The 27,562-nt window shown below is 36.9% G+C and overlaps 1 protein-coding gene across 2 annotated transcripts in view; it reads left to right on the top strand.

The window, feature by feature from the left end:
* The window catches only part of Neurl4 (neuralized E3 ubiquitin protein ligase 4), a 38,922-nt gene extending 11,974 nt beyond the window's left edge, over positions 1-26,948 (top strand). For both annotated transcript variants that reach the window (XM_089694386.1, XM_089694459.1), the window contains exons 12-31: positions 1,648-1,824; positions 2,116-2,206; positions 2,405-2,522; positions 5,350-5,458; positions 5,980-6,173; positions 7,194-7,367; positions 8,042-8,166; positions 8,716-8,828; positions 9,057-9,189; positions 9,839-9,980; positions 11,226-11,404; positions 13,351-13,438; positions 14,328-14,516; positions 15,882-15,964; positions 19,626-19,778; positions 20,265-20,450; positions 21,868-22,681; positions 23,394-23,607; positions 25,460-25,519; positions 25,764-26,948. In XM_089694386.1, coding sequence (XP_089550512.1) covers positions 1,648-1,824; positions 2,116-2,206; positions 2,405-2,522; positions 5,350-5,458; positions 5,980-6,173; positions 7,194-7,367; positions 8,042-8,166; positions 8,716-8,828; positions 9,057-9,189; positions 9,839-9,980; positions 11,226-11,404; positions 13,351-13,438; positions 14,328-14,516; positions 15,882-15,964; positions 19,626-19,778; positions 20,265-20,450; positions 21,868-22,681; positions 23,394-23,607; positions 25,460-25,519; positions 25,764-25,863 — 3,442 coding nt within the window. In that variant the 3' untranslated portion in view covers positions 25,864-26,948. The remainder of the gene's footprint in view (positions 1-1,647; positions 1,825-2,115; positions 2,207-2,404; positions 2,523-5,349; positions 5,459-5,979; positions 6,174-7,193; positions 7,368-8,041; positions 8,167-8,715; positions 8,829-9,056; positions 9,190-9,838; positions 9,981-11,225; positions 11,405-13,350; positions 13,439-14,327; positions 14,517-15,881; positions 15,965-19,625; positions 19,779-20,264; positions 20,451-21,867; positions 22,682-23,393; positions 23,608-25,459; positions 25,520-25,763) is intronic.
* The last annotated feature ends 614 nt before the right edge of the window (positions 26,949-27,562 follow it).

Raw genomic sequence — 27,562 nt, 5'->3', positions numbered from 1 at the left:
ACTCAATCACGCCTTAACTAATGCCTGAACCAATTTGCATGAAATTTGGTATAGAGATATTTTGATACCCGAGAAAGGACATAGGATAGGTTTTATCCCGGAAATCCCACGGGAACGGGAACTATTCGGGTTTTTCTTTCTTCTGCGCGGGCGATTCCGAGGGAGGAAAGCTAGCAATATATAAAATCAAACGTTATATTTAGTCATCATCATGTCTTTGAAATATTAATATGTAGTAATATTTTTTTCTAGTATTTTGGGGACGAAATACCTTTTATTCACATGTTTTTTTTGTCTTGCCTATGTAGAGAAGCTATGCAAATAAAGTGGGAATTTCTCTTGAATACTGAATTCACTTTTTGAATAAGAAACTAATCATATAATTAATCAATCGCTTTTAAAGTTCTTTAATTCCTAAAATAAAAAAATCTTGCAGATTCATAACTTGCACAAACTTTACAGTAAACTCAATACAAATATGAACGATATGTAGTGAAAATGCTTGGCCTGTTAAATGTAATCTCAATCCAGTGGGTCCTTAAGAATCATTATCTTATGAATACAAAGATAACAACCCTCGTAATTTGTGAACTTTAAAGATACTGAACGTGGCCCAAGAGAATATTGAATTCAGCCTATAGGGTTATTAAGTGCCACTTCTTTCGTGAACTAGAAACAACTCTAATTAGGCCAGTTTTTCAACTTAAAAACAGTTTATGTTAATATAGCAATTGAAATCATGAACAAGTCGAAATAAATCGTATTTGGACACTTGGTTATTGATTTATCTAAAGCTTATGTATATGTTATGGTAAAGCGAAAGAAAAGTAGGTGCGCATCATGCTCCTTTTTCCATTTTTGAAGTATAACTTCTTTAGGCGCGTTCAGTCTAAAATTTCAAGGTCTTGTCAAGGCAATATCGTCACACCATGGAGTAAGGCGACGATTTTATATTATATCTATTCTGATCAGTACAACCTCCGTTGACTCTCGAGTTGCAATAACATAGTTAACGCCTAACCTTGATTTTCAATGCGGAGTGCAGATCTATTGAGCGCGATTAGCTTGTCAATCTTCATAGCGAGGGGATGCATTTCCGCTCTTTATCTATCTGCAAATCGACACGTGTGAATTGAATGTAATAATATATGATGAATGTGCTGTGCGTGGGAAATGGGGGTGCACGGTCTTACGTGAATGCAATCATGTTGTTTGCGACTAAAGGTTTTCTCGGGATTAAATAATTGGCAACAATCGGGGAATAGAAGTAGAGCGCGGTATTGCGTCTAAATTATATTCTACTGCTGATTAGGATGTTGAGGGAGGTATTGCACTAAATTATGTTCTGATTAGGATGTCTTGAAGGAAATGGCTATTTCTGACTCCGTTTTATCGAATATTGCGAGTCTCATTTGATAGGTGTATATCAAATGAGACTATAAAATATCTTGGAGATAACCATGAGAAAACATACAGGTTGACAAAAAGTACTTATGAACGAAATCATCCCAATTATTATTATAAGAACGTTCATAAAAAAAGAGACAGTTCCTTTGAAAGATATTGTTAGATAGCTAGCATATCCTGACCAGACCAATACTTAAGTTTTCCACTGTACCAGAGTGTTAACCCATAAAACATTTTCAGCGCTTTCGAATTCTTCAACAACGGAATAGTGATGACGAATCGAACGTTGAGGACCAATGAGCTGTTCCAAGTGAGACTCGACCTGGTCATACCCAAGTGGGCCGGCAGTATCGAGATAGGGGTCACGCAGTATTCCGCGAATGATATAAAGATACCGTTTAAAATGAGTCACGCAAAGTGAGTAAAATTCTTGTATTTATATAACACTTGACTATCTGACTGACTGGCTGACTAAGAAGAGAACTAACGAAAAAATCCAAAATCATGACTTAAATAAAAGCAGTGCTAAATAGTCTTGTTCCAAGTAGATTTAAGCAGTAGAATAGCCTATGACTGAATATTTTAAAACATTAGAAAGAAAGAAATATTCATTAAATATACTACTTCACTTTTGAGCTTTGGCAATATTGGACATACATTTTTGTTACTCCATTTGTTCTATTTCTATAATAAATTGTTCGAATACAGATCAGGCACTTGGGTCATGGCCGGCGAAGACATAATTCGAGATGGGACCATCATCATCCCAAAATATGTGAGAAACCTCAACAGATTATCGGTAAGGAATATTTTGGATCTTTAAAACAAGGAAATAGCTTTTTAGGTTATTTAGAATGTCAGATTACATATTTACTATTAAAAAACTCTTTTAAAAATATGTTGGGTCTTGAAATAGGAATATTATTTCTTTAATTTGCCAACTCTTGTAATATATAGAACTACCCTCAAATTAAATAGAAATTAATTGATAAAACAGGAAGGCGATACAGTGGGAGTAATGCGAAAAGACATGGGCATACTGCACTTTTTTGTCAACGGAATCGATCAAGGTCCAGCGGCGTTCAACATTCCGGAACACGTTTTTGGTGTTGTTGGTAGGTATTATTATAAATAGTATCTTCTACATAATTTATTTTATGTGTATATTATTTATTTATTTTATTTATTGCACAACTCTTAACTCTTTATTGCACAAACTAAAATATGACAAAAATAACATCTTCTTCTTATATATAAAATTCTCGTGTCACAATGTTAGTCTGCATACTCCTCCGAAACGGGTGGACCGATTCTCATGAAATTTTCTGTGCATATCGGGTAAGTCTGAGAATCGGCCAACATCTATTTTTCATATGTACCACGGGCGAAGCCGGGGCGGACCGCTAGTTAATACATAAGAAAGACATAGTTTGTACAAGAGGCGGCCTTATTGCTAAGCAGCAATCTCTACCAGGCAACCTGATGGAAAGGAAATGTGTTCATGAAAAAAAAAAGCAGATCATAAAATGTTTCTAGCCATTTCCGTCTTACTATGCTTTGTGTAACGTTTCTGTCACTGTCTTCGAATATAATTTATAATTTAGACAAATTTGTTTGTACCATGTTGTTATGCACTTACGACAGGTGCACTTAATGACTAGGCATGCTCATGATGAATACCCCGCAATTGACCTCAATATACAAGCCCATTACCGCATGCCTAGCTCTATTTATTATGTACATGAAAACGATGCCAAAGGAACGAGAAATTATTAATAAGGACGGCTTCAAACGGCATACTAATATTTGTATCGCCTGTAATTTAAACTGCATTAGGGTATTCTTTATGCAAATTGGTCGAATAAAAGCAGGCGAGGTAGTCTGACATTTCATTAGTCGCAGAATATTTGTTGAATGAACTATGGCCATCCGGTCGATGTGGAACGCTTATGTATTCTTCCACTTTGGTCGCATGGTCGTGTTTGTTTATACAAATGGATCTTCCTAGTATTTTTTTAACTCGAATAGTTACCAGTTAATTTTGTTTATACTGTAAATTTTCCCTTTTGCTACAATGATATGTGATGGCATTTTGTTTACAATTAACTAGAATAAAACGATGCTAAATGCACAATTACATCAAAAGAATTAGAAATAACTTTGTCCATGTTTACATGTATAATGTCCTTTAAAGGTTATCATTTTTGCTTTGTTTCAACGATTCAGATAAGTATTATTTTCTAAATTCACTAATTTATGTATCACTAGCTTCCGCCCACGACTTTGTACGTGCATCCCCGTTTTTCCTCGTTCCCGCAAGAATTTCGGGAAATCCTTTCTTAGCGGATGCCTACGTCCTAACATCTACCTGCATGCCAAATTTCAGCCCGATACGTCCAGTGGTTTGGGCTGTGCGTTGATAGATCACTATATCAGTCACCTTTGAGTTTTATATACATAGATTTTAACTGTATTAGGGTATTCTTTATGCAAATTGGTCGAGTGAAGGCAGGTGAGGTAGTTTGACATTTCTTTAGTCGCAGAATATTTGTTGAATGAACTAGGCCATCCGGTCGATGTGGAACGCTTTTGTATTCTTCTACTTTGGTCGCTTGGTCTTGTTTGTTTATACAAATGGATCTTCCTAGTCTTTTTTTAACTCGAATAATTACCAGTTAATTTTGTTTATACAATTTTTTCCCTTTTGTTAGAATGATATGCGATGGCATTTTGTGTACAATTAACTAGAATAAAACGATGCTAAATGCACTATTACATCAAAATAATTAGAAATAAACGGGCAGACGAGTTAGCCGAGTGAGGAGGAAACCGGATTACGATCTGTGTCCTGTTTCATTCGTCAAGCGTATCTTGAGACAGGATACGAATGGCGAATGGGATAGGAGATACGAATCCGATAGGAACGGCCGGAGTCACGAAGCTCTTTTTCCCAAGCGCTGCTGCTGCATACAAAGTAGTCGGAAAAATAGACATCACACACCACACCACACAAGTACTGACTGGTCACGGCGGCTTCGCCTTCTACTTGAACAGATTCAAGCTGAAAGAGAATCCGACGTGTCTATGTCAGCCCGGAGTAGAGGAGACGGTTCCTCACCTGTTACTCGAGTGCCCAATTTTTGCAAGCAATATATATGCTATTGAGCAAAAATTGGGCATGGCGATGACGGGTGAGAATCTGCCTTCCGCCCTGGGGGACAAGTGTAGGGATACTTTCTTTAAATATTGTAAATATATTGTAGAAGTAGTCAATAAGCGAAACAATGGCGTTTGATGTGAATCTGTGATATTAGGGATAGTTTAAATTTTTGTAGCATTTATTGTATTTCTTTTATTTACCCAGTATTTTAATATTTTTAATTTTGTATTTGTAATATTTTTAATTTTGTAATAATTTTATTTTTAATTTATTATGTGGCTATAAATTGTGTTTGTAAATAAATAAAAAATGAAAATAATATCTCTGGACAATATTCCAGAGGTGGCGCGAACACCCTGTGATGGCGGGTGCCTTTAAAAAAATAAAATAATAATAATAATTAGAAATAACTTTGTTCATGTTTACTGGCATAATGTCCTTGAAAGGTTATCATTTTGTTTTGTTTCAACGATTCAGATAAGTATTTTTTTTCAAAATTTACTAATTTATGTATCATATAGAATTTCCATCCAGAAGCCATACTCTCCAAGAGATGGTTTTATTTCGAAGATTTTGTTTAATTCAATATAAATTATAATCAGTAAGTACATAATATTTTGCGATAACATGCCTTAATAAAAAATAAATATATTTTCTGACTGGGAGACTTTTTTGCCATATTGATGTTTTTCTTTTTTCAGATTGACAGATCAGACAAGATAAGTTATAAGATACATGATGACTAATAAACTAACTTCTAATACATTAATTATTATTTTCAGATCTACACGGACGCGTTGCGCAAGCGACTATCGTGGACACGTACATGCCGCACACTACGTTCTCACCAGAGTCACCGAATTCCATCGAATCCGCTACAACCGTTTATCCGTTAGTGATTGTTTTTAATATTGTAAAATGTAGCAAGTAGATGAAAATGATATATTGCACCTTGGTAGATGTTTATCATTACTGTGAAATGTTTGAAGTTAAATTTAATATATTTAGATCGTAATGTCATATTTAGAATTAAGTCATTTTCTAATTTTTGGTCCTTAGAAGATGTTATTACTTTCGAAGGAATTTATGATACTTAAGCCAGTCAACATCCGACGGAAAAATAATAAAAATAAGACAAACAAAAATAGAATCATTTATTTTGCCAAAGGCTTTCTGAAAGTTACAAAATAATAAGTCAAAAATCTAATACATAAAAAAGACATTTATTTATTAAAAAAAATTAAAGCATCTAAATCTGCGTAAAGAAAAATTCAGCAATGCTTTACTTTGGCAAATAAGTGATCAATTCCTTGTCATATGCACTGTGTGTGTGTGTCACGATTTTGTTTTCATCCCCGGTCACCCATGCGGAGCCGGGTCGAACAGCTACTAATATAGTTAATCACGTGCAGGGAGATGTGTTTCCACCGCGTGCACGGATCGAACGCGCGTCTCAGCCGCACGCGTCTCACCGCGTCCCGCACGGCGGTGTACTCGGAGTTCAACGACGCGGTGCTGTTCAGCTCGCGGCCGTTGCGCGAGTGCGACATGTTCGAGCTGCGGATCGATGCCATGGTCGACTGCTGGATCGGCAGCTTGGAGATCGGTACGTGCTAATCAGAACATACATACATTCGATTGGCCAGCTGCGTGGGTAGGTTGCGTACTGCTATGAGACTCTGGAGAAGACTTAAAAAAACGAATTAATATATTTTATACTAGCTTTCCACCCGCAGCTTCGCCCGAGCAGTCAAAAAAAAATCCGCATAGTTCCCGTTCCCGTGGGATTTCCGGGATAAAATCTATCCTATTTCCCGGAGTAAAAAGTAGCCTATGTCCTTTTTCGGGTATCAAAATATCTCTATACCAAATTTCATGCAAATTGGTTCAGTAGTTAAAGCGTGATTGAGTAACAGACAGACAGACAGAGTTACTTTCGCATTTATAATATTAGTATGGATGACAGCTGTCTGTCGGAATTGGGATATGGAAAGAGACTTGGATGATATGGAAATGGCTAGGAATGTAGAGAAATGCTGAATAAGCGAAAGGGATGTAGGGTGAGCATGTTAACGTACAAGGTACGGACATAACAGTACGAACAGCGGGAAAGAGTGGGAGACTGCGGGTGGCCGGGTACGTATGAAAATACGACCAAGGGCCGTATTATGACTTCTTATTCCCAGTCAATTTACGCCGTGAATTGAACTGACTGGCATATTCATATAATACCATAATATTAACCATGGACGGTTATTGCGATCATAATATGAATTTGCCAGTCAGTTCAATTCACGGCGTAGTCTGTCTGGAAATAAGTGGTAATAATATGGCCCCAGTGTTGAGCTTTGAAAGTCAAAGGACCTCAACTAAGGGCTGATTTTTCAATCCTTGGTTAAAACTTATTCGTCGAATAATGCATAAAACTACCATTTTAAAAACGTATTCTAATTGCCCGTATTTTACAGTTTACGTGACATTTTAATATTATCGTGTAATACTTTATTGGACGGATAAGTTTTAACCAAGCATTGAAAAATCGGCCCTAAAGCATATAGTGTAGTGTAGGTTAGGGAATATTAAATTTTACAACCCCTAAAACTAAATATAACATTTACATTTACAGGTGTGACAGCGATCCGACCTGACGATCTCGAGGACTGTGTGCTAGCAGGCACGGCAACAGACCTCATCTATGATACTTACATACTGAGCGGCTCCGCCATGATGAAGGACGGCGAGTGCGTGCGCAGCGGGTACGCGCTGGACCTCGACACGCTCACCGTGGGCAGCCGCGTGGGTGAGTGGCTGCGGACTGACAGACAGACAGACAGTGGACAGGTGGGCATTGGGGTCTGCGGGCATGTACACACCGAGTGGCTGCAAACATTGGGTGGATTTAAGCCGTGTTATAAATTTATAAAGAATAGAAAATGTTCGATCACGAGGCGGGACTCGAACCCGCATCCTTTCACGCCAATCCGGGGCCGACGCCTGACCAATCTGCCACCCTTGATCCCGCCAGAGCGATCGAATCTATTCTATTCTTTCAGTTTTATGTGTCTAAGGGACACACCGCGGATGAATGCAGGTTCGAATCCCGTCTCTTGATCGAATTTTTTCTATTCTTTATAAATGTATATTTATAAAGCATTTGAATGCCATAAAACTAAAAATATCAAATTTAAGCTGTGTTTCCACTAGGCAACATAAATTATGAACCTGACTGCATATTTCATGAAATTATAAACATTGTCGCTGAAATGAACACTAGTTCCTCTGCCAACGTGTTGTCGATAACTGTAAGTGAAACATAAAGAAAAAGAAGACGGTAACATGTTATCGAGGCATAACGTTATACATTTAAATAAATACAGAGATGTTACATAAAATTAATTATATTCACATAAAAATTTCTTCAATTTTCTTGTTTATTATCTTTCCAATAATCAATATTTCTTTATTCTTATCCAGGCATGATGTGGCACGCGGACAGAAGCATCCATTACTATTTGGACGGCATGGACATGGGGAAGGCGTGGTTCGTCCCCAATTTGAATATTTACGCTGTCGTCGATCTATATGGACAGTGTACGCAGGTAAAAATAGTATTTTCATATGTGTGTCATAGTAGTATTACAGTGCATTTACATGAAACGAACATAGAGCTAGAGCAAGAGCATTCTTTCGTGATCTCTTAGAGCGTATACGCACTATGCGGGTAGCCGCATTGCGGGTAGCCGTCCGGCTGACCGCAAGCACAATTATGTACGTAATATTCATTTCTATGCGCACTGCGATGCGGCTACCGCAGACCGCACAGTGCGCATAGAAATGAATATTACGTACATAATTGTGCTTGCGGTCAGCCGGACGGCTACCCGCATAGTGCGTATACGCTCTTAGTGTAAACTTTAACTCGTAATCAGTGTTTTTCAGTATTAGAACATTGCATATAATCTTTTCGAACGCAGTAAGAACAACGAAAATGCTCTACGCCTGTTTAGACTAAAATAATTTGACATATTGGGGTTAGAATGAGCATTCGCTCGTTTGATGTAAATGCACCGTTAGATATAGCTGGTAACAATGATTATATTTTTTCGTTTTAGATATAAAATAACTAAGCTAATATAAATGTGTTTTAGGTGACAATCCTGCAAAACGAAGAGAGAACGTTCAACTACAACGGCTGTCCACTTGCTGATAATCCGTTTATGGGCCTTCCGAGGATGCTGGCAACACCGCCGCCTCCATACTGGTATGTATTGCCAGTTATATAATAGCGATTTCAATTCAAGCTTTTTTTTATAGATTACACGAAAAAAATAAAAATAATTTTGTTTTAATCAATTATTATGATTAGTTAAATTATTTTATTAGATAGTTAGATTGTGAATACTTAAGTTTATTTTGCAAAACTTTGGATATAGGAAAAATGAAGTTTATTTTTAAAATGAACATTATATAATAATGTTTGTGTATACAGGAGTTTCTCAGAGTACTACGGCGACAATATACGCGTTTCGCACGAGTACTCGATAGCGCGGCGGCTAACTATGGACCCCACCGGCGCGTTGGTCTTCAGCGCTAATCATTTGGTCGTCGGGGAGATATTCGAGGTAACCCATATAATATACACACAAAGACTAGGGATATTTGGCATTGCATCAAATATCTCAAAATCTATGGAGAATTTTGTGATATTGTAAATGGAAGAATTATCGTACGGCATTTGTGTCATACTATTTCAATACTGCTTTTAATCCATTATTCCGCAACGCCGTACAAAAATTCTGGAGGCAAGGGGAAAAAATCTCTACCAGTACTTTTGAATTCTCATCTGCACTCAGTTGGACAGCTTACAAGTGACGGCATAGTGCTGAATCTTATTATGTTATGCTCTTATATCGTTCTAGATAGGTCACCTGACCTGTGGTTCAAATGATCCATAACTTTTTCAACATGGGCCTGTATATAATCCTTCCATTTATAATTTAAATAAAATATGTTTTTATGTGAAAATAACATTGGTTTATGTTAACGCCATCTATTAATTAAACTTTGTACTACGAAGAAAGTGGGCCATAGTAAAATAAATAATATATAATATCTATTCTAATACAACTGATTCGTTTTATTACCTTTTATATTATTATTTTTATCCTACTATTTCGCCCTTTCTCTTAGCCAAATATAAAAAATATATCTTATTATCTATTTTTTATTATAAAAATGTATCTTATTTTATTTTATTCAACAATTTCACAGATAAAAATAACGCACTGCCAAGACTCGTACGCGGGCGGGTTCCGTATGGGTGTGACGGATATCAACATACTGAACGCGCACGTCAATAGGTGTCTGCCGCCGTCGATCATCTATTTGCCACATTACACGGCCTACGTTGATGGTAAGTGTTTACAAACTAAGAGCGTATACGCACTATGCGGGTAGCCGCATTGCGGGTAGCCGTCCGGCTGACCGCAAGCACAATTATGTACGTAATATTCATTTCTATGCGCACTGTGCGGTCTGCGGTAGCCGCATCGCAGTGCGCATAGAAATGAATATTACGTACATAATTGTGCTTGCGGTCAGCCGGACGGCTACCCGCAATGCGGCTACCCGCATAGTGCGTATACGCTCTAAGAAGGACTAAAGTATCGTATTTCTAAGCCGCGGAGACATGGGAAGAAAGAAAAAAAAATTAATGTAACACTCATAAATAAAAAAGAAAAACAACATGTAACTAAAACAAACACGTAGACATATAGTTTCACAAGAAAGCCATTGAATTACTTCCAAACTAGTTATTTATTAATAATACAACCAAATAAAAAATAAAACTAACAATAATAATCGTCTTTCTACATTATTTCACAATCGGCATTTTCATAAAGATGAACGTCGCGCAATCATATAATATTATAGTAGCAAGCGCGGCTAACTTCACGAATGAGCCAGCTTTTTGCTCCCTACAAATTTTCAATTTACATGACCAATTAACCGAGGAAAATAATGATTCATTATTGATACATTAGAATAAAGGAGATTTGTTTCTATTCAAATAGCACAAAATATAATTCTGCATATATTTCCAACTTGTTTGCCGATCTTAAATGTTAAACACAGCGATGAATAGATAAATTTAGCTCACGAAACATCCCTGAATTCACTTACACATAAACTGTTGCCATTACTGGTGACAATTTTGAAGTGAAACTTCTTTAGGTGCGTTGTGACTTGTGAGTAAAATATGAATAAAGCGCTATGACAATACCGTCACGTCATGGAGTATGGCGACGATTTTGGTATCTTTGAATCTTGCTAAAGAATTTTTAATTCTGTGGCAAGATTATGGTGTGCTCATGGTTTATAAATAAAAATAAAATAAAAAAAAAGCCTTTTATTTCCTTAATAAAATATGTTTTACATTTCGAGTGTTCTTAATATTAGTTGTTTTATACAATGAAAAAATTAATAGTTTTATTTCTTATTTATTTTTTAGATTATTATTAAATTTATGTTGAATTGTTCTTATTAATCTTTTTTTAAGGACCTCTTAAGAGTTAAGGCTCCTGTTGCTCATGGTTTGCATGTGTGCTCATGGTTTACATAAGCATTAAACGGTATATTATTTATTGTCGCACACTAGGTAGGTACATGAAGTACACAAAGCCGGGAAGCCGGGAGCACGAGTGGCGCGCAGTTTCACCCTCCTTCGAGTGGCTGCGGCCCGGCGACCGAGTCGGCCTCAAGAAGACCTCGGACGGACGTGTCGTTGTATACTACAACTGCGAGCCGATGGACACGGCGTTCGAGCGGGTGCCCGATGTAAGTGCTGACTGACTGTCTGACTGTCTGACTGGCTGACTGACTTACTGACTGCAAGAAGATAAGCGGGCAGCTGCGAACTCGACCTGCGCGCGTCATCACCGTTCTACGTTCTTCGAGTGACTGCGGCCCCGACGGCTTCGGTGACCGAGTAAGAGTGGTTGAGATGAAGAAAGAAGACTTCAGATGGGCGCGTCATGGTCTACTGTAACTGCGAGCCTCAATGGTCCGAAGATCCGAAGTAAATAATGACTGACTGACTGACTGACTGGCTGGCTGACTGGCTGACTTACTGACTGAAAGAAAAATGCGGGTGCTGCGAGCTTGACTGGCGCGCGGTATCACCGTCCTCCGAGTGATTGCGGTGACGACCGAGTTTGATTAGAAATGAAAAAAGAAAACTTCAGAGTTGTGCGTCGTGCTCTACTGCAATGATATTAAATATAGAAACAAGAGGTAGATACGTCATCAACGCACCAAAACTGATTCCGTGAATTGGTCCTATTTGGGACCAATGCAATCAGTCAGATTGTCACCGGTCCCAGTGAGCGTATATGCCGATAGGTACATTAAAGTTGTCGAAAATGCCTTCCTGTGTGTTCAGAAAGTGCACGTATTCGTGCAAAAAAATAAAAGATAAAGGAATATCATATTATCACAGCAAAATATATTAAATTATTACAGTTTAAGAGTAAAAATAACAATTTACAATTCTTTATGAATGACACTTGCTTGACACGTGTATTGAAATAATGAAAGGGATAAAACATTGCTTCAATCACTAGTGTGACAAAGCTAGCGTACACTGTGTTCAAAGATTATCATGTAGATACGATTATTGAAAATAGAACGGTTATTTTATTAATTTCGATTTTGGTAAATACTTGATTATTTTTATATTTAAATCCACAGTTTACATCCAGTGCATATAATTAACAAATATAGCTATTTATTATATACAATGAAATCGTGATGGCAAAAATGTTTGTATGCAATAATAAAATGATTAAATATAAAAATAAAATGATGTTGAATATACGTAAACATTAAAGAAAAGATTATCGCTACTGACGAAAAATGCTATTTGCTTTTCTGTAAATAGCTATTGAACATAAATTTTATTTGTGTTTAAGATAAAAAAGGCTTATTACTTCATCCTTTCTTTTATTTCATCCTTTTTTTCATCTAGGCACCACCATTATTATAATTATCCTAGAAGTTGGAGTGATGACCTTGTACGGGTTTCGGGAACTGCCTTGAAACGAATAGCGTAAGATCGGTCCTTATGGAGTTCTATAAGGAGGATTATGCAGTATGCTCAGCAGTGGGTGTTTATCGGGTCAAATGATGATGACCGAAAACGAACACCACAGCTAGTAATAAATACTTAATACAGTTATATCTCCAAAAAAAATTTTTTTTTTCATTGTAATACGACATCATAATAATCATAAAATAGTAAATGAAATTGTCACATTTATTTACTTGTGCAGGAAACCTAACATCTATATTCTATAACATTGAACCTTCTGTGTCGTTAGTCTATGCCAATTACCATGGCAACTATTTGTTTATTTATATTTAATTGGCGAATTCTTATGACTTTTGCTTACACCTGCGCGGAAGTGACAAACTATCTTTGTCTTTTTTATTTATATCATTTTATTAGAGCCATCTCTCTTATACAGTCTGTCAATGTAATAAATTAAGTAAAATGAAAATTGTATTTGTGTGTGCCTGACACTGCATATGAAGCATTTTTTTTGGATATATTGTGAGTATATAACGTATCTATACATAAAATATCATTGCTCTACTGCAACTGCGAGCCGCAGCGGCCTTCGCACGGGTCTGGATGTGAGTGTGGACCGACTGACAGACAGACAGAATTGCGAGGCTCGCCTCCTATTTTGTACTAATAACTGAAGTTGAATTATTATTTATAGAAAGTCTACGTAGTCATGGAGCTGTATGGTTGCGTCTACAAGATACAATCCGTAAGGAGGGACAACGTGGTGGTGTTGCCACAGACAAGTAAGTTGAAGAATATATTATTATATTCAAAATAGATTTTTATTCACAATAATGATGATTATGATGATGATGATGATCAATAATAATGATCAAATTCTTTGACAGTTTCCTGAGATAGTTGTTTAAGTCAAGACAAAATACTTTTTTTAGATCACGTTGTACTTAATTAATTGGTTAATATACTTTCAAACGATCGTTTGAACATAAACAGAAAAGAGATAAACATATTCTTTCACATATCAAATAACAACTCGAATGTGAAGAGTCAAAGCAGTATCTTATGGATAATATGTTAAGGGCCGATTTTTCAATGCTTGGATAAAATTTATTCGTCCAATAAAGTATTACACGATAATATTAAAATGTCACGTAAACTGTCAAATACGGGCAATTAGAATACGTTTTTAAAATGGTAGTTTTATACATTATTCGACGAATAAGTTTTAACCAAGGATTGAAAAATCAGCCCTTAATCGTATTTCTCAACTAGATTAGACTGTTGTTCATACAATTTTCCTTATACTACAGATAATTTTCATAACCACTCAAAAAAAAAATCCAAATTTCAATATTTATCCAACATTTTTCACAATTTTTTTACAAACATTGTGAATTTATTTTAGAGGCAAGCTGTTTCTCCTAAACACAGGTTGCCCAGTAACCTAGCTAGGGAAACATTGGCTTGTATAAATTGTTTTAGTAGCCTTTTTATATTTATATACTTTTACATGAATATTAATTGTATATTGTAATAAATTGTAATTGTAATTGTATGTATGTATGTTTAATAAATAAAATTTGATTTGATTTTATTGAAAATAAATAAATTCCAATAATGTAGGTAGTTGGTACGTCCTATTGTCATTACAAATAATGTATACATCGGCAGTACCGAACGACATGTCGCTGTACATAAAGCCGACCACCGAGGTGGAAGTAGAGGGCGCTTGGAGCTCTAGCGAGACGGACGGCAGCGTGTCCGCGGCAAGCGTGCTGCCGGTTGAGAGGCGACGGCGGTCACCGTTGCCGTATACCTTCCACTATGTGCACGGCAATAATATACGCCTCTGCAGCTCCGGTGAGAAACTCTCTCTATATATAATTTACGTGCTAGGGACTCACTAAGAGATCTCTTTAAGAATACTGGTATCCTCACTGTACCATCACAGTATATATTTAATAATATTTTATATGTACACGAAAACGCAGACTTACACACAAGAGTAGGAGATATGAGATGCCATTTTACCGGTTAGCTAAAGTTAAAAATTCATTTATGGGCCAAGGTATACTTTTTTACAACAGAATTCCTCATAGTATTAAAGAGTTTAGTAGTGCTAAATTTAAAAATTATGTAAAAAACGTATTAGTTCAGAGAGCCTATTACAGCATTAAGGAATATATGGAAGATAAAAACCCATGGAGGGTTGTCGCGTAAAAACCACAGGACAGTTCTTTGGCATATTATGATAATATGCCACAGGACAGTTCTTTGGCATATGATATGATAATATACAGTACCATTTTTTTTTTAATTAAATTGTAATACTGAAATGATTTAAAAGAGCAACTATGGAGTTTCTTGCCGGTTCTTCTCCATAGATACTGCTTTCCGAATTGGTGGTAAATGTTAAAAATATGTATTGACGTTTCAAAAGTGCTTCTCGAAGAAGTCTAATTGAATAAATAAATGTTTGAGTTTGAGTTTGAAACTGTACTAGATGTTGCCCAAGTACACTTGACTCTAAACTTTATACCGGCTGTTAATATTGTGCGGATCGCAAATTCACGTGTCAGTGGAACGCAAAAGAGCAGGCTACTTGACTTACCTGCGCACCTTGTGACTGGCAGCTAATATCCGAGCAGCTATAGAGATTGGCGTCACCTGTACCCGTTGGAATTTATTTCCCCGCGGTAGAAAGTTAAGCTTAGCCTCCTATCTCCAGACAATTCATATTAATTTAAGTATTTGGCATAAAAAAAAAATACAGTAAAAGTGAAAACAAAAAAAAAAGAAATACAAAAATGAAATTACAAGTTAAATAAATCGTTTAAATAAAAATCGTTTATTCAGTACATATGCGACCTAAATTTAATCTCGACGATCGCCTCAACTAGGTAAACCTGTGCTAGAGGCGACCGACGCCTTCCACACAGGACATTGCCAGTATAGTTAATTTAAAATTATGATGATGCCAAAAAGGTCCCCATGTCAGCAAAAGTTACAGAGAATGTTTCTGTAACACTGGTTTTCAGTGACGACTGTTAATGTAGAAAACTTGCGGCTTAAATAACAGTTTTTGAAATTATATCATGAAATCGTTCCGAGGGAATGACAAACAAACAAACATACTTTCGAGTTTATGTTATTAGTAAGGATAAGGATGGATTTATGTATAAAGTTGAAATGGAATAAGCGTGCTAATTTCTTTTTTTTCCATAGATACGGTAGCTGTACGCACTTCGGGGTATCAAGATGCGATCGCGATAGTCAGCCAGCCCCTGAGAAGGGGACACAGCTTTAGAGTAAGTTGCAATTTTCAGATTGAATTGCTGAGCGCTGTATCTTTTCTTTCTTATTTACCCGTTACAATATACGTATTTTTGAAGTGAAAACTTCTTTATCGGGGTTGACAAAAATTAAGTGTAACATTTTTGCGTTACGCCGTACGCGTGACATTTTTGCGTTACGCCATACTCGTGACATTTTTAAGGTCATAAAGAAGTTTCACTTCTTACGTGTGTACTCTAGTACACGCATACATTTTTATTTGATCTATCGGCCTATCGTGGTTTGTTAGATGTATCATATCATTTAGAATCAGCACTGTTCGAACAATGCATCGTGCGGGCCGCTTGCGTTGCCCGTGGAGCTTATCCCCTCCGACTTTGCCCGCTTTGTCTAAAACATAGTAAATTGTATACTTAAACTTTCCTATTGACCCACTCTATATATTAAAAAAAATGTATGCGTGTACTAGAGTACACACGTAAGAAGTGAAACTTCTTTATGACCTTAAAAATGTCACGAGTATGGCGTAACGCAAAAATGTCACGCGTACGGCGTAACGCAAAAATGTTACACTAAATTTTTGTCCAACCCCGATAAAGAAGTTTCACTTCAAAAAACCACACGAAATCTGTTGCGTTGCGTTTTAAAGTTCTAAACATACAGACACACAGACGGCGGAAAGTGAAAGATCCACTGTAAATATAATATGAAAGCAGTGCGAACGTATGATGTCTAAGCAATGCGAATGTATACAAAGCACTGCGAATGAATAATTAGCAATGCGAATGAATAATTAGCGATGCGAATGAATAATTAGCAATGCGAATGAATTATTAGCAATAAAAGTGAAGTCCCGTATACCTGTAGTGGGGTAAGGGGCAGATGGATTATGCATACATCTGCTTCACTGATCGATTTTCTTTAGGGACAAGTAGGTGATCAGCCTTCTGTGTCCTACCAGACCGAGACATTTTTTTTTTCTTCGTCTCCACCGGGAATCGAACCCAGGACCTACGCTCACGCGTCAACCACTGTACCAAGGAGGCGGTCATTATTAGCAATGCGAATGTATAATATGCGAGGCGATTCTGCGAATGTACTTATATATCATGTGAATTTAACATTTGGTTGGAAACCAATTGTTGAGTTCTTGTGTGTAACCCAAAACCATTGTTCCAACATACTACAACATACATAGGTACAATATAAGTACATATGTATACACGTACACTTATAGCATATCGTTTACACAAAGAAGTAGGATTAGAATACAAGTTTTGAAGCATGAAAACGACGGCATTGTAGAATCTGAGTCAAATGATTGTCAAAATCCATATAACTCACACGTCACGGCATTGAGTAACTAAAACCTTAACAACTCACACAGGCCTTAATAAACATTTTTGTGACACACAAATACAGACAGACAGACGGACACTTTTCCAACTTTTTCCTCACACGTTGTTTTATGTGGGAACAATGATGTATCTACGGAGACATCACCCTGGCCACCCCCGTGAGTCGAAACCGTGAGTTGAATTATAGTTTTATTTTGTATAAATGTTACATTCGATCATTGTACTTATCACAAAATAAAAGACCCTGACATTTGTCTTCGAGACATGATTAGTGATGTAAACATTCAACTCGATACTCAAGATAAATCGATTCAAGTTTGTATGAGTATTTGATCGATTCGAATATTTATTGTAAAGTGCATTTGATAACAGTTCTGTTTAGATAATTAATCTTAAATATTGACATTGTAGTTATTTTGAAATGATAAAAGGTTGCGAAAGGTAAATTTTCTTTTATTTGATATTTTTGATACGATTACATTCACTCAATCTCATAAAATCGAGACAAAGTGTACATCTGTCAATCATTTACATCTAATGATGAGCAAAAATCGTAAGTCGGTCTTAAAAAATATCTTGGCCTCCTTTTTTAGGTTTCCCTAGCTCATTATTAATAGTTTAAGGACAGTACATTTCGATCGGTAAAAAATATTGTCAAAACAGACCTTTTATTTTGTGAAATGTATAACATTAACTAGATACACAATCCGAGTGTGATTGTCAAAGTTATAGAAAAACAAATTTCAAAGAAACCAAAGAAATGCAAAATCAACTTTATTAGCATTGTTTAAAGATGCTATCACGGACCCACAGCATTTTTTATAAATTCAAACTTATTGGTCCGAATTAATAAATAGAAAAAAACATACGATTTAGGCTTTTACATGAGATGAATGGAATCAAACTATAGAGAACGTTCTAGCGGTTCAGATAATGTATTTTATGTTCGGTAAAAGTACCTCGGTTTTCGAGATATTCACAAGAGCACTATGCTACTCTTTCTGGTGTTATGACTCCAAATCATAGATATCTAAATATAAGGAGATTGGTCAAGTTGCGTAGTTTCTAGGAAATACTAGTGTCGCCAAAGCAATAAACGCACACATTATTTTAACAAATAATACCAAAAAACATTACATATATGAATATACTTTACCACATTTCAATCCAAGATGGTCGCCAAGACAAAATTAGGGTCCATATATAGGACGAGGATTTTACAAATGTTCAACAAGTATATTTTGAACACAAAACTTGTGGACGTTTTTTGACTTTGATTGTGTATCTAGTTAATATTTATGATCGAAGATTGTACCACGTAATAAGTTACAATGTTAACTACTAACAACTTTATTGACGATAAAATATTTGCACGCTCAACTTACGAGCAGAATATGTAAGTTACTATCCAGATATGTAATATGTAAATTCAGCAAAAAAAAAACAGTTTGAATTATGAATTTAAAAGATTAACAGTTAACTTAAAAATAAATAACTTTACCCCTTATGATTTTTTAGTTTACCGCGAAATAGATACTTCAGTTGACCCTCACTTGCCAGTGGTTCAACTTCGATGTAACTTATTTCTGTGGTAACTTTAACATATTGTCATACTAAAAATTAGCTTCTGTTATAAATATAAATAAATAGACGCGGGATAATAAATAGACGTTTTATTATTTATATGTATGGAAAATATGTAAAATAGAATAAACTATCGTTTTTTTACCTATCTGCACGTACCATAATGAGTAATGGATAAATTTATCTAGTTTTTAGTGTGTCACTGTGTATAGTTTTAAGAGTACTTAAGTATTAAAAGAGAGTAGGCATTTAGTTTACATCAAAATAGTCTGTCTAAAAGTTTACGCTGTTTTGTCTGTTTAAGCTACACACACTAGCACTATTCAAATATAGAGAAAATATTAAAAAACTTTTATACTGGCACTCAAAAAGGTAAACAAATATTATGAGGAAACCGGCATGTCGAAGAATCGAAAGTTCGACGTCTTCAGAAATCTGCCAACTTGGTCAGCGTGGTGGATTATAGCCTGATCCTCGGTCCCTGTACCTGCAGTGGGAACACGTAACGATGATGATGAGAAAGTAAACATAAGTACACTGCGAAATGTGATAAATGTTCATGCATTGTGTATTTGTATCGAACTCGCTGCGCAATTTGTATTTTGCATGGCAACTGTGACGGGGCGGTCATTGCTACTGTATGTAAAGAATTTCTAGTGCCAAGTGTTAAGAGTGCCTAGTGTCAAGTGTTACAAGATTGCCCAGTGTCAAGTGTTACATTGCACGGTTACAGTTCCGCGTGGACAAAGTGGACGACGAGTGGGTGGGCAGCGTGGCGATCGGCGCGGTGGCGATACTGCCGGCGGAGAACGTGCCGCCGTGCGCCATGCGGCTCGACCCTGCGGCCTGGGTGCTCAATAGCGAACTGATTTACGATGGCACTTATGTGAGTATCTGGGTGGAATTGGTCCTAATGTGGCTTAAAAGCGTCGCTTACACTAAAGTGTATAATTTGATTAAAGAGTGAGTAGCAAAAATAGGTAGTTGACAAGTGCAAAACCTATAAAATCCTGTTAGTTGACCTGATATTTGTGCTGTACAAGTACAAAACCTACATCCTTACTTTTCCATCCTACCTTTAATTTCCTTTTAAAATCCTATTGACAAGATACTTTACAACTACACATTGCGGCTTTCAAGAAAATACCTCATTTGCCCTTAAAAGTCGCAAAGCATCTGTAACACAACCAGTATTACAAGTGTACCCATAAACACTTAAATCAGGCCCACCTGCCCCCCTTGAAAAATAATTCTAAAATGACCATGCCATACCTATTAGCTAAATTATAATATTCTTGACCAAACCCTATTAGCTAAATTATAATATTCTTGACCAAACCCTTTTAGCTAAATTATAATAATCTTTTTCCAGCTGCGAACACCAATGGCGTTAGAGTTAGAGGAGGTGAACGAGCACTCGGTGCTGACGCTGCACTTCCGCTTCAACAGCGACCTGGTGGTAGACCTGGACGGGCGTGTGCTCGGCGTCATCGGCTCTGTGTCCCGGCTGCACAGCCATGTGTACCCGCTCGTGGACTTGTATGGGAAAGTGTGTCAGGTTCGTGTACTAATTGATTGTTATATTATTGATTGTTATCAAGATCGTGTAGTAGATGTAATGTCATTGAATTGTACTGTGTATGATGCAATCCATACTAATATTATAAATGCGAAAGTAACTCTGTCTGTCTGTCTGTTACTCAATCACGCCTAAACTACTGAACCAATTTGCATGAAATTTGGTATGGAGATATTTTGATACTCGATAAAGGACATAGGATAGATTTTATCCCGGAAATCCCACGTGAACGGGAACTATGCGGGTTTTTCTTTCTTCTGCGCGGGCGATGCCGCGGGTGAAGAGCTAGTAAATAAATAAACACTCAACATTTTGTCATCTATACTAATATTATAAAGAGGAAAAGTTTGTAAGTATGTATGTATGTATGTATGTATGGTTTTCACGCAAAAACTACTGGACCGATTTCAAAAATTCTTTCACCATTAGAAAGCTGCATCTTTACTGAGCAACATAGGCTATATTGCATTTTCAAAAAAATTAGAGATCCTTACCAAAAATGCAATAATGTAACCCAAGGTGTAAAAAAATCCTCAATAAAACTTCTGTCATCGCGTGCGCTGCGGAATCTATTGAAGATAGAACAAAAAAATGTTCTACGGTATTATAGAATGGATCAATATCTACAAGAAAGTCCGCGATACCATATGTCCATCTTCAGTAGTTATGTTACTACAACAACTTTTTTACGTTTTCAAAGTAAATAGAAGTGCCGACAGTAATCAAACCATGTTATCCATACACATACATATATTAATCCTTATCCCATTAAATGATGTTTAATTATAGACTGTTTCAATACCAGCAAAATACTTTTTAAATGAAAAGAATTGGATATTCCATTCAAAAGATATAACGAATTTTTAAAAGTGTCAATCTACAGAAAATAGTAGGTATACTGTTCGAGCAGGCCGTAGTGCGGGGGTCACGGAGGAATTCTACCAATATGCGTCTTGACGGAACTCAGTGGGGTTTTGGTTGGTAGGAATCCGACATAACCCACGGTGATTTTCATGTGATTAAAAATTAAACCTATAGTCCGACCTATAGTAGGCTTTTCACTGTAACGATATCGCTATCTATGCGGGTGAAACCGCAGGGCATTGCTAGTATATTATAAAGGCGAAAGTTTGTAAGGATGTATGGATGTATGGATGTTTGTTACTCTTTCACGTAAAAACTACTGAACCGATTACAATGAAATTTAGCACACATATATAACAAGGGTAACTTGGATTAACACATAGGATAATTTTTATCCCGGAAATCCCACGGGAACGGGAACTATGCGGGTTTTCCTTTGCAAACGCGGGCGAAGCCGCGGGCGGAAATCTAGTATTATATATTATATATTTTTAACTCATACTTTATTAACATTTTTGCACTTGTTTATCAGGTGTCCGTTCTCCTGCATCCGTACTCGATCACCAGTGGAACATCACTCGACTTGCCAATAATCGCTGAAAATAGAAGAGAAGAGACCTTAGCCGAACTGGAGCTCGAACAAGACAACACCGAAATGAGATTCCAAAGACGAAATCGTGCACACAGCCAGAACAATTTGATAGAAGATTTCGAATCCCCACAGCCTGGCTCCAGTTTCGACCTGGATCTACCAGACAACGAGGTCAGAAAGGAAACAGGGCAAAGAGTCATGCACCAGAGCCTCATTCTACCCACAGGTGATAACAGGGACTGGGAATACAGATGCGTTCAAAAAAGCCACTCCACGCACAACTTCACAGCTAACGAATACGATCTTATCGACATGCGCCGTGCTTTTCCTCAACGAAGTGAAGACAGATTCTGCGACACAAACATACAGCACAACGACAGATACCCCGAAGCGAGCGAGTTGGATCTAGATAACGAGATAATGGATGCTTTAACGTTAGAAACTGGGAATTTGCCCGATTTGACGGAAGAACAGTCGTCTTCGTTGGACGAATCGACGCGTCGTGACGACTCGGAGCCACTTTCCGTTGAAAACTTGAATTACTTGAATCGTATTCTCCTCGACCAAGAGAGTGAGGGTAGTTTGGAAGCGGAGTGGGAGGCATCGGGCGAGGGTTGTGAGCACCTGCACCTCGTGCTGAAGTACTGGAGCTTCCTGGTGTTGCCGTACCCGGAGTTGAGGAGGGCGGTCTCGTGGGGGGAGGTCAAGTGTTACTGCGCAAACTGTGCACCGGACGCTGGGCCACCGTTCGCTGGTGAGTTTGTTTCTATCTAATGATGTATATGTAGGCTAATCTTGAAAGTTATAAATAAATAAATAAATAAATATTATGGGACATTATTACACAAATCGACCTAGTCCCACAGTAAGCTCAATTAAGGCTTGTGTTGTGGGTATAAGGCGACGATAAATATAATATTTAATAAATACATATATAGATAACACCCAGACCAAAGAACAAATAATTGAGTTCATCACACAAATATTTGCCGTGACCGGGGATCGAACCCGGGACCGTCGGCTCAGTATGCAGTTACTTTACCACTGCGCCAACCGCGTCGTCAAACAAAAGTATAATGTAGTACAAAACACTTTACTTTATACAAAAGTATAAAGTTGAAACAAAAGTATAATGTTATGCGTAATAGAAGTAGACCATATTTATTTTAGAGGATCCTATATTAAGATCAAAGTTTAACATCAATTAGCAGTAATAAAATAAAGACATCATACATTGATGAAGCACCCACACACACAAAAAACACCTCTTTGACATGCTGGACAGTTTTTTGCCATCACATTTAAATTACAATTATCCATTCTTTTAAGTAGTCTATTAGGTTTCGGAAACAAGTACATATTCTAGGTCTCAGACTGTCGTTTAAAAAATGTACACATACACAAATGTTCACCTTTACGTTGTTCTTTTATACAAATAAAATAAAATTTTTGTCGGGTGTATACAGGGTGGGTCCGAATCGAGCGCATAGACGGCGTGGGTGCAGCCCGTCGTGGCTTCTGGCACGTGGCACGTTCTACCCTCGGAGCTGCACAGGGTGCCCGGGGGGCGGTAATGGGGGCTGCGGGGGTCGGGGGCGTGGGGATGGGGGGGTTGGGGGGTGGGGTGCTACGGCGACCACGTGCACTCGCCTCTGCGCTCTCCACCGCACTCGCTGACATGTGAGTAGTGTGCACTGTACATACATCGCGTTAAATGTAAATTTATACTTAACAGGATATTGCTTGTGTTTTTTGAATGTTACGTTACTTTTATAAGGGGTTCAGAATAGATGACATGATTGATTGATTTATTTAGATAAATTTTTATTTTTTACATACTACACTGGTCATCAAAAAAATCGACCCACCTACACTATGTTTGCTATTTATCGATTATTTCACAAATAAGTCGTCTTAGATTGTTGTATTTTCTTGTAAGGGCCTGATAACATGCTAATCATTATGTTTGTCGAAAATTTTACTGCACTTAAAGATTCTTAACAAATTTTTATACAGAAATACTGTACAGTGTTGATTTGACGGTTTACGGCGGGACAAATTATGCCCGTGTTCCCAGTTCAAAAATGATTTTTTTGGGATCTCTTGTTCATAACGTTAAGTTTAATAATTGATGCTGTAGTTTTGATAAATTTTGTCTCAATATAATGGATACTACTCTAGCTGAGGGGGCCCAAACTGTGGCTCTACTAAAACAGGGGTTATGTCAACTTGCCGTGGCTAAAAAGTAAAATCTGAGCTGTTTTGCAGTTCGATGAGTTTACCAAAGGTTTCTAGAGAATGGGCAGTATCGATGAAAATATTGATCTGCAAGAAATAGGGCGGCAACTCAAAGGGACGACCCCTAGATAATGTAATCAACTCTACAAAATCGACATCTGTCTGGTGTAGATCTCTAGTGACGCCTGCGTGAAGATAAGGAGGTGGGTATAAATGACAGAACTGATAGAAGAAGACTTTAGGAGTAGAACCTAAGACCACACAAGCCAGAAACAGGGCCACAATCAGCCACAGCTCATCGACAAACCAGACTTCAATTGACTCGAAATCACGTAAACTGGACTATAGGCCAATGGGAGTCAGTACTTTTGAGTGACAAGATGCGAATGACATTATATGGTGCTGATAGACGTCTTTATGTCATGCTATGACCAGATGAACGATTTGTTCAGTGCTAGGTAAGAGAAACGGTCGATTATGATGGAGGCTCTGTAAAGTTCTAGAGTGGCATTTCTTTGACAAGACGCACGGAGCTTGACGATAAAAAAATGCTCATTAAATGCTGTTCAATACATTACCGAGGTTTTGGACTATCATATGGTGTAATATGCCGGCTGTATCTGCAAAAACTTTGAGTCTATGCATGATAATGCTCGGAAGCACGTAGAGCGAATCGTGATCCAGTATTTAGAAGAGGTCCGCATTAGAGTTAAACTCTGGTTAGCAAAAAGTCTCGATTTGAAACCTACAGAGCACATGTGGGACAATTAAAAAATAAAGCTTAGAGCTCGTAATTCAGCCCCTACAACAATAGGAGACCTGAAAACCGCCATGAGGGAAGAATGATAACGAATTCCTCAAGAGACCATCAAAATCTTGATTATTTCTTTAAAATGGTGAACGCAGGCTATCATTCCAGAAAGAAGAGAAAGTACTGAGTATAAATTCGAAGGAAACATGATCATAAGTTTCATGATTACAAAATAAACTGCATTTGAAATTTAATAAAGAAAAAGCTGAAAATTGAGGATTTTGATCTTTCTTCGAAATTGACAATTTTTTTTATGATGTTAATGATTTTATGTGTTTATATTCGTGTAAATATGCTTGTTTAATTAATCAGTTCAGTTTCCAAACAAATTTTTTCTTTAGTTTGTGAGAAAACCGCAATTTTCCGTAAAAATGCAGGTGGGTCGATTTTTTTGATGACCAGTGTATAATTGAATTTTCATTTCCCATAGCCTATATTATTTAATTTTCTGTTTGAAATATCATAGGCATATTATATTTCCAGATGGATGGATGAAGAAGGAAAACCGCATCACACTGTTTTAGCCATAGAAATTGATATTGAGTAAGTATTTTTTATTATTTTTATTTTATTATTTGAGTCGTTAGTGTAGAATATTTTAGTAAATTCATTTTGTGTTTTAAAAGGTAATAACTCATTATAGAATTCATCAAGTTATAGATAGTGTCCTATTCAAACTCAATACTTTGTAAAATAGGAAATTTAAAAAGTATATAAAATACCTACACCTACCTCTTTAAGTCAATATTATTTAGTGATTTGTGTCTAAATGTATATATTTCTACAGAGGCAACGAAGCCGAGAAGGACCGTCTCCTAGCGTTCTTAATCTACATGAGATCGCACGTAGTATTCGTGGAAGATAACCCTTTAAGCCTGGATGAATGACTGCCGGCCCGCTGGCTGACCCCCGCAGCCTGGTGACGTGCCCCCTGCCCCAGGGGGTAGAAATGCCCCGGGGGGTACTTAGAGGAATGGCCCATCTTGCCCCCAGGGGATACGTCGAGGAATGCCCCGGGGGGTACTTAGAGGAATCGCCCAACTTACCCCCAGGGGTACTTCGAGGGATGCCCCACTTGCTCCAAGGGTACTTCGAGGGATGTCCCACTTGTCCTGGAGGGTACTTCGAGAGATGCCTCTAACTTGCCCCGGGGGGTTGTAAAGCGTCAACCAGTATACGTGACCGATAGCCAATGTAATAAGTAAAAAGGCGCGAAATGTAGATAATAAGCCACATTTTACTTCAGAATAGTCTCGCTCAAGACAAGAATTGTGCCTGACTTTGGCCTCTATACGTGTTAGTGTGCCGTTTTTGAAGATACGTTATGTTGGCAACCTATCTACACCTTTTTACTTACAATGCCGTCTAACCTCGTCGTTGTGAAGGTTAGACGACAAATATATGATGTTCGTAAAGGTCTAGTTATACTGGTTGACTAAAGTGTTGTGATTTGCGGTCAATATAAACGGTCGGTCAACCAGCAAGTAAATTATAAGAGTTCGTATAAGAATGATGCAATTGTATGCAAGTTATAGGAATCATTCTGGCTGGCCTGTGTTTGCGTTTATATACGTTTATATAATGAGGCAAAATGTTTTGGTCTCTTCGGAATTCGGTTGTAGCCTGTAGGTATCGATCGCAAAATGTTTTCTAGTCTGTTTTAAACGTTCGATAAGTAAAATGTATAATCAAGTATATAGCTTGTTCACGGGTGCTTTTGGAGCCAGAGAAAATTGAACGTTATCGCAATATGCTTAGAGTCGCGTTTTTTGTACCGATTTAATGTCGAAGTAAAATGGTTTAGTCTAAAGATATAACTAAGGGGTTTTAGTATGACGATTAATCAGCGGAAAATTAATTAAATTCTTGCGAAAATATTAAAATATACTCATAGATCTTATATAAATGAATATCAATGATATATTGTATTTTATCGCACTTCTAAAGTATATGTGAACCAATCGTATATTTTGTTAGAACTAGAGTCCCATCAATTTTACAATAGATACGTGTTTATGTAAGCTTTGTGACATAGTCAGTGAGATCGCTTTCAAATAAAAAGTGTATCATTATTACATTTGTAATTTAAATTTATTAGTACAACATTGAATTAAGGAAAATTTTAAAAATATTAAACAATAATCTGGTTAAAATATAGATCTATCTGATTTCGGTAACGGACTCAAAAACTTATGTGGAGTAAGATAAAAAAAAAGTTTTATGTCTGTCTTAATTCTCTGGATACTGGTGAATAGTAAAGAGTAATAATTTATATAGTTTTTATGTTTATTCACAAATAACAATAGCAATTATTTTATTTAAATGGCAAAGGAGCAATGTTATGATATATGCGTCTAGGGATTGTTAGGTCGCTAAACAGTGACATAAAGGGTACTTTTTACCGTCAAAATATGTCAAAAACAAAATATATTTACACTTTTTTTTAAGATTTGGCCGTGATATCTACAACATACATGCAGCATACATGTAAATTTAATTTGTAATTAAATCTATACGTCTCTATAGCATTCTCTGTCCACTTCATACTCTTGTCTTTGACCACAGAAAAAAAATCGTCGGCGATTA

This window comes from Colias philodice, chromosome 1 (assembly GCF_061535455.1).
Source record: "Colias philodice isolate Cphi_HAF_F1 chromosome 1, ilColPhil1 Martin Lab GWU primary, whole genome shotgun sequence".
Lineage (NCBI taxonomy): Eukaryota > Metazoa > Arthropoda > Insecta > Lepidoptera > Pieridae > Colias > Colias philodice.
The sequence above is the reverse complement of the archived record's forward strand: the minus strand, read 5'-3'. Positions and strand labels throughout refer to the sequence as shown.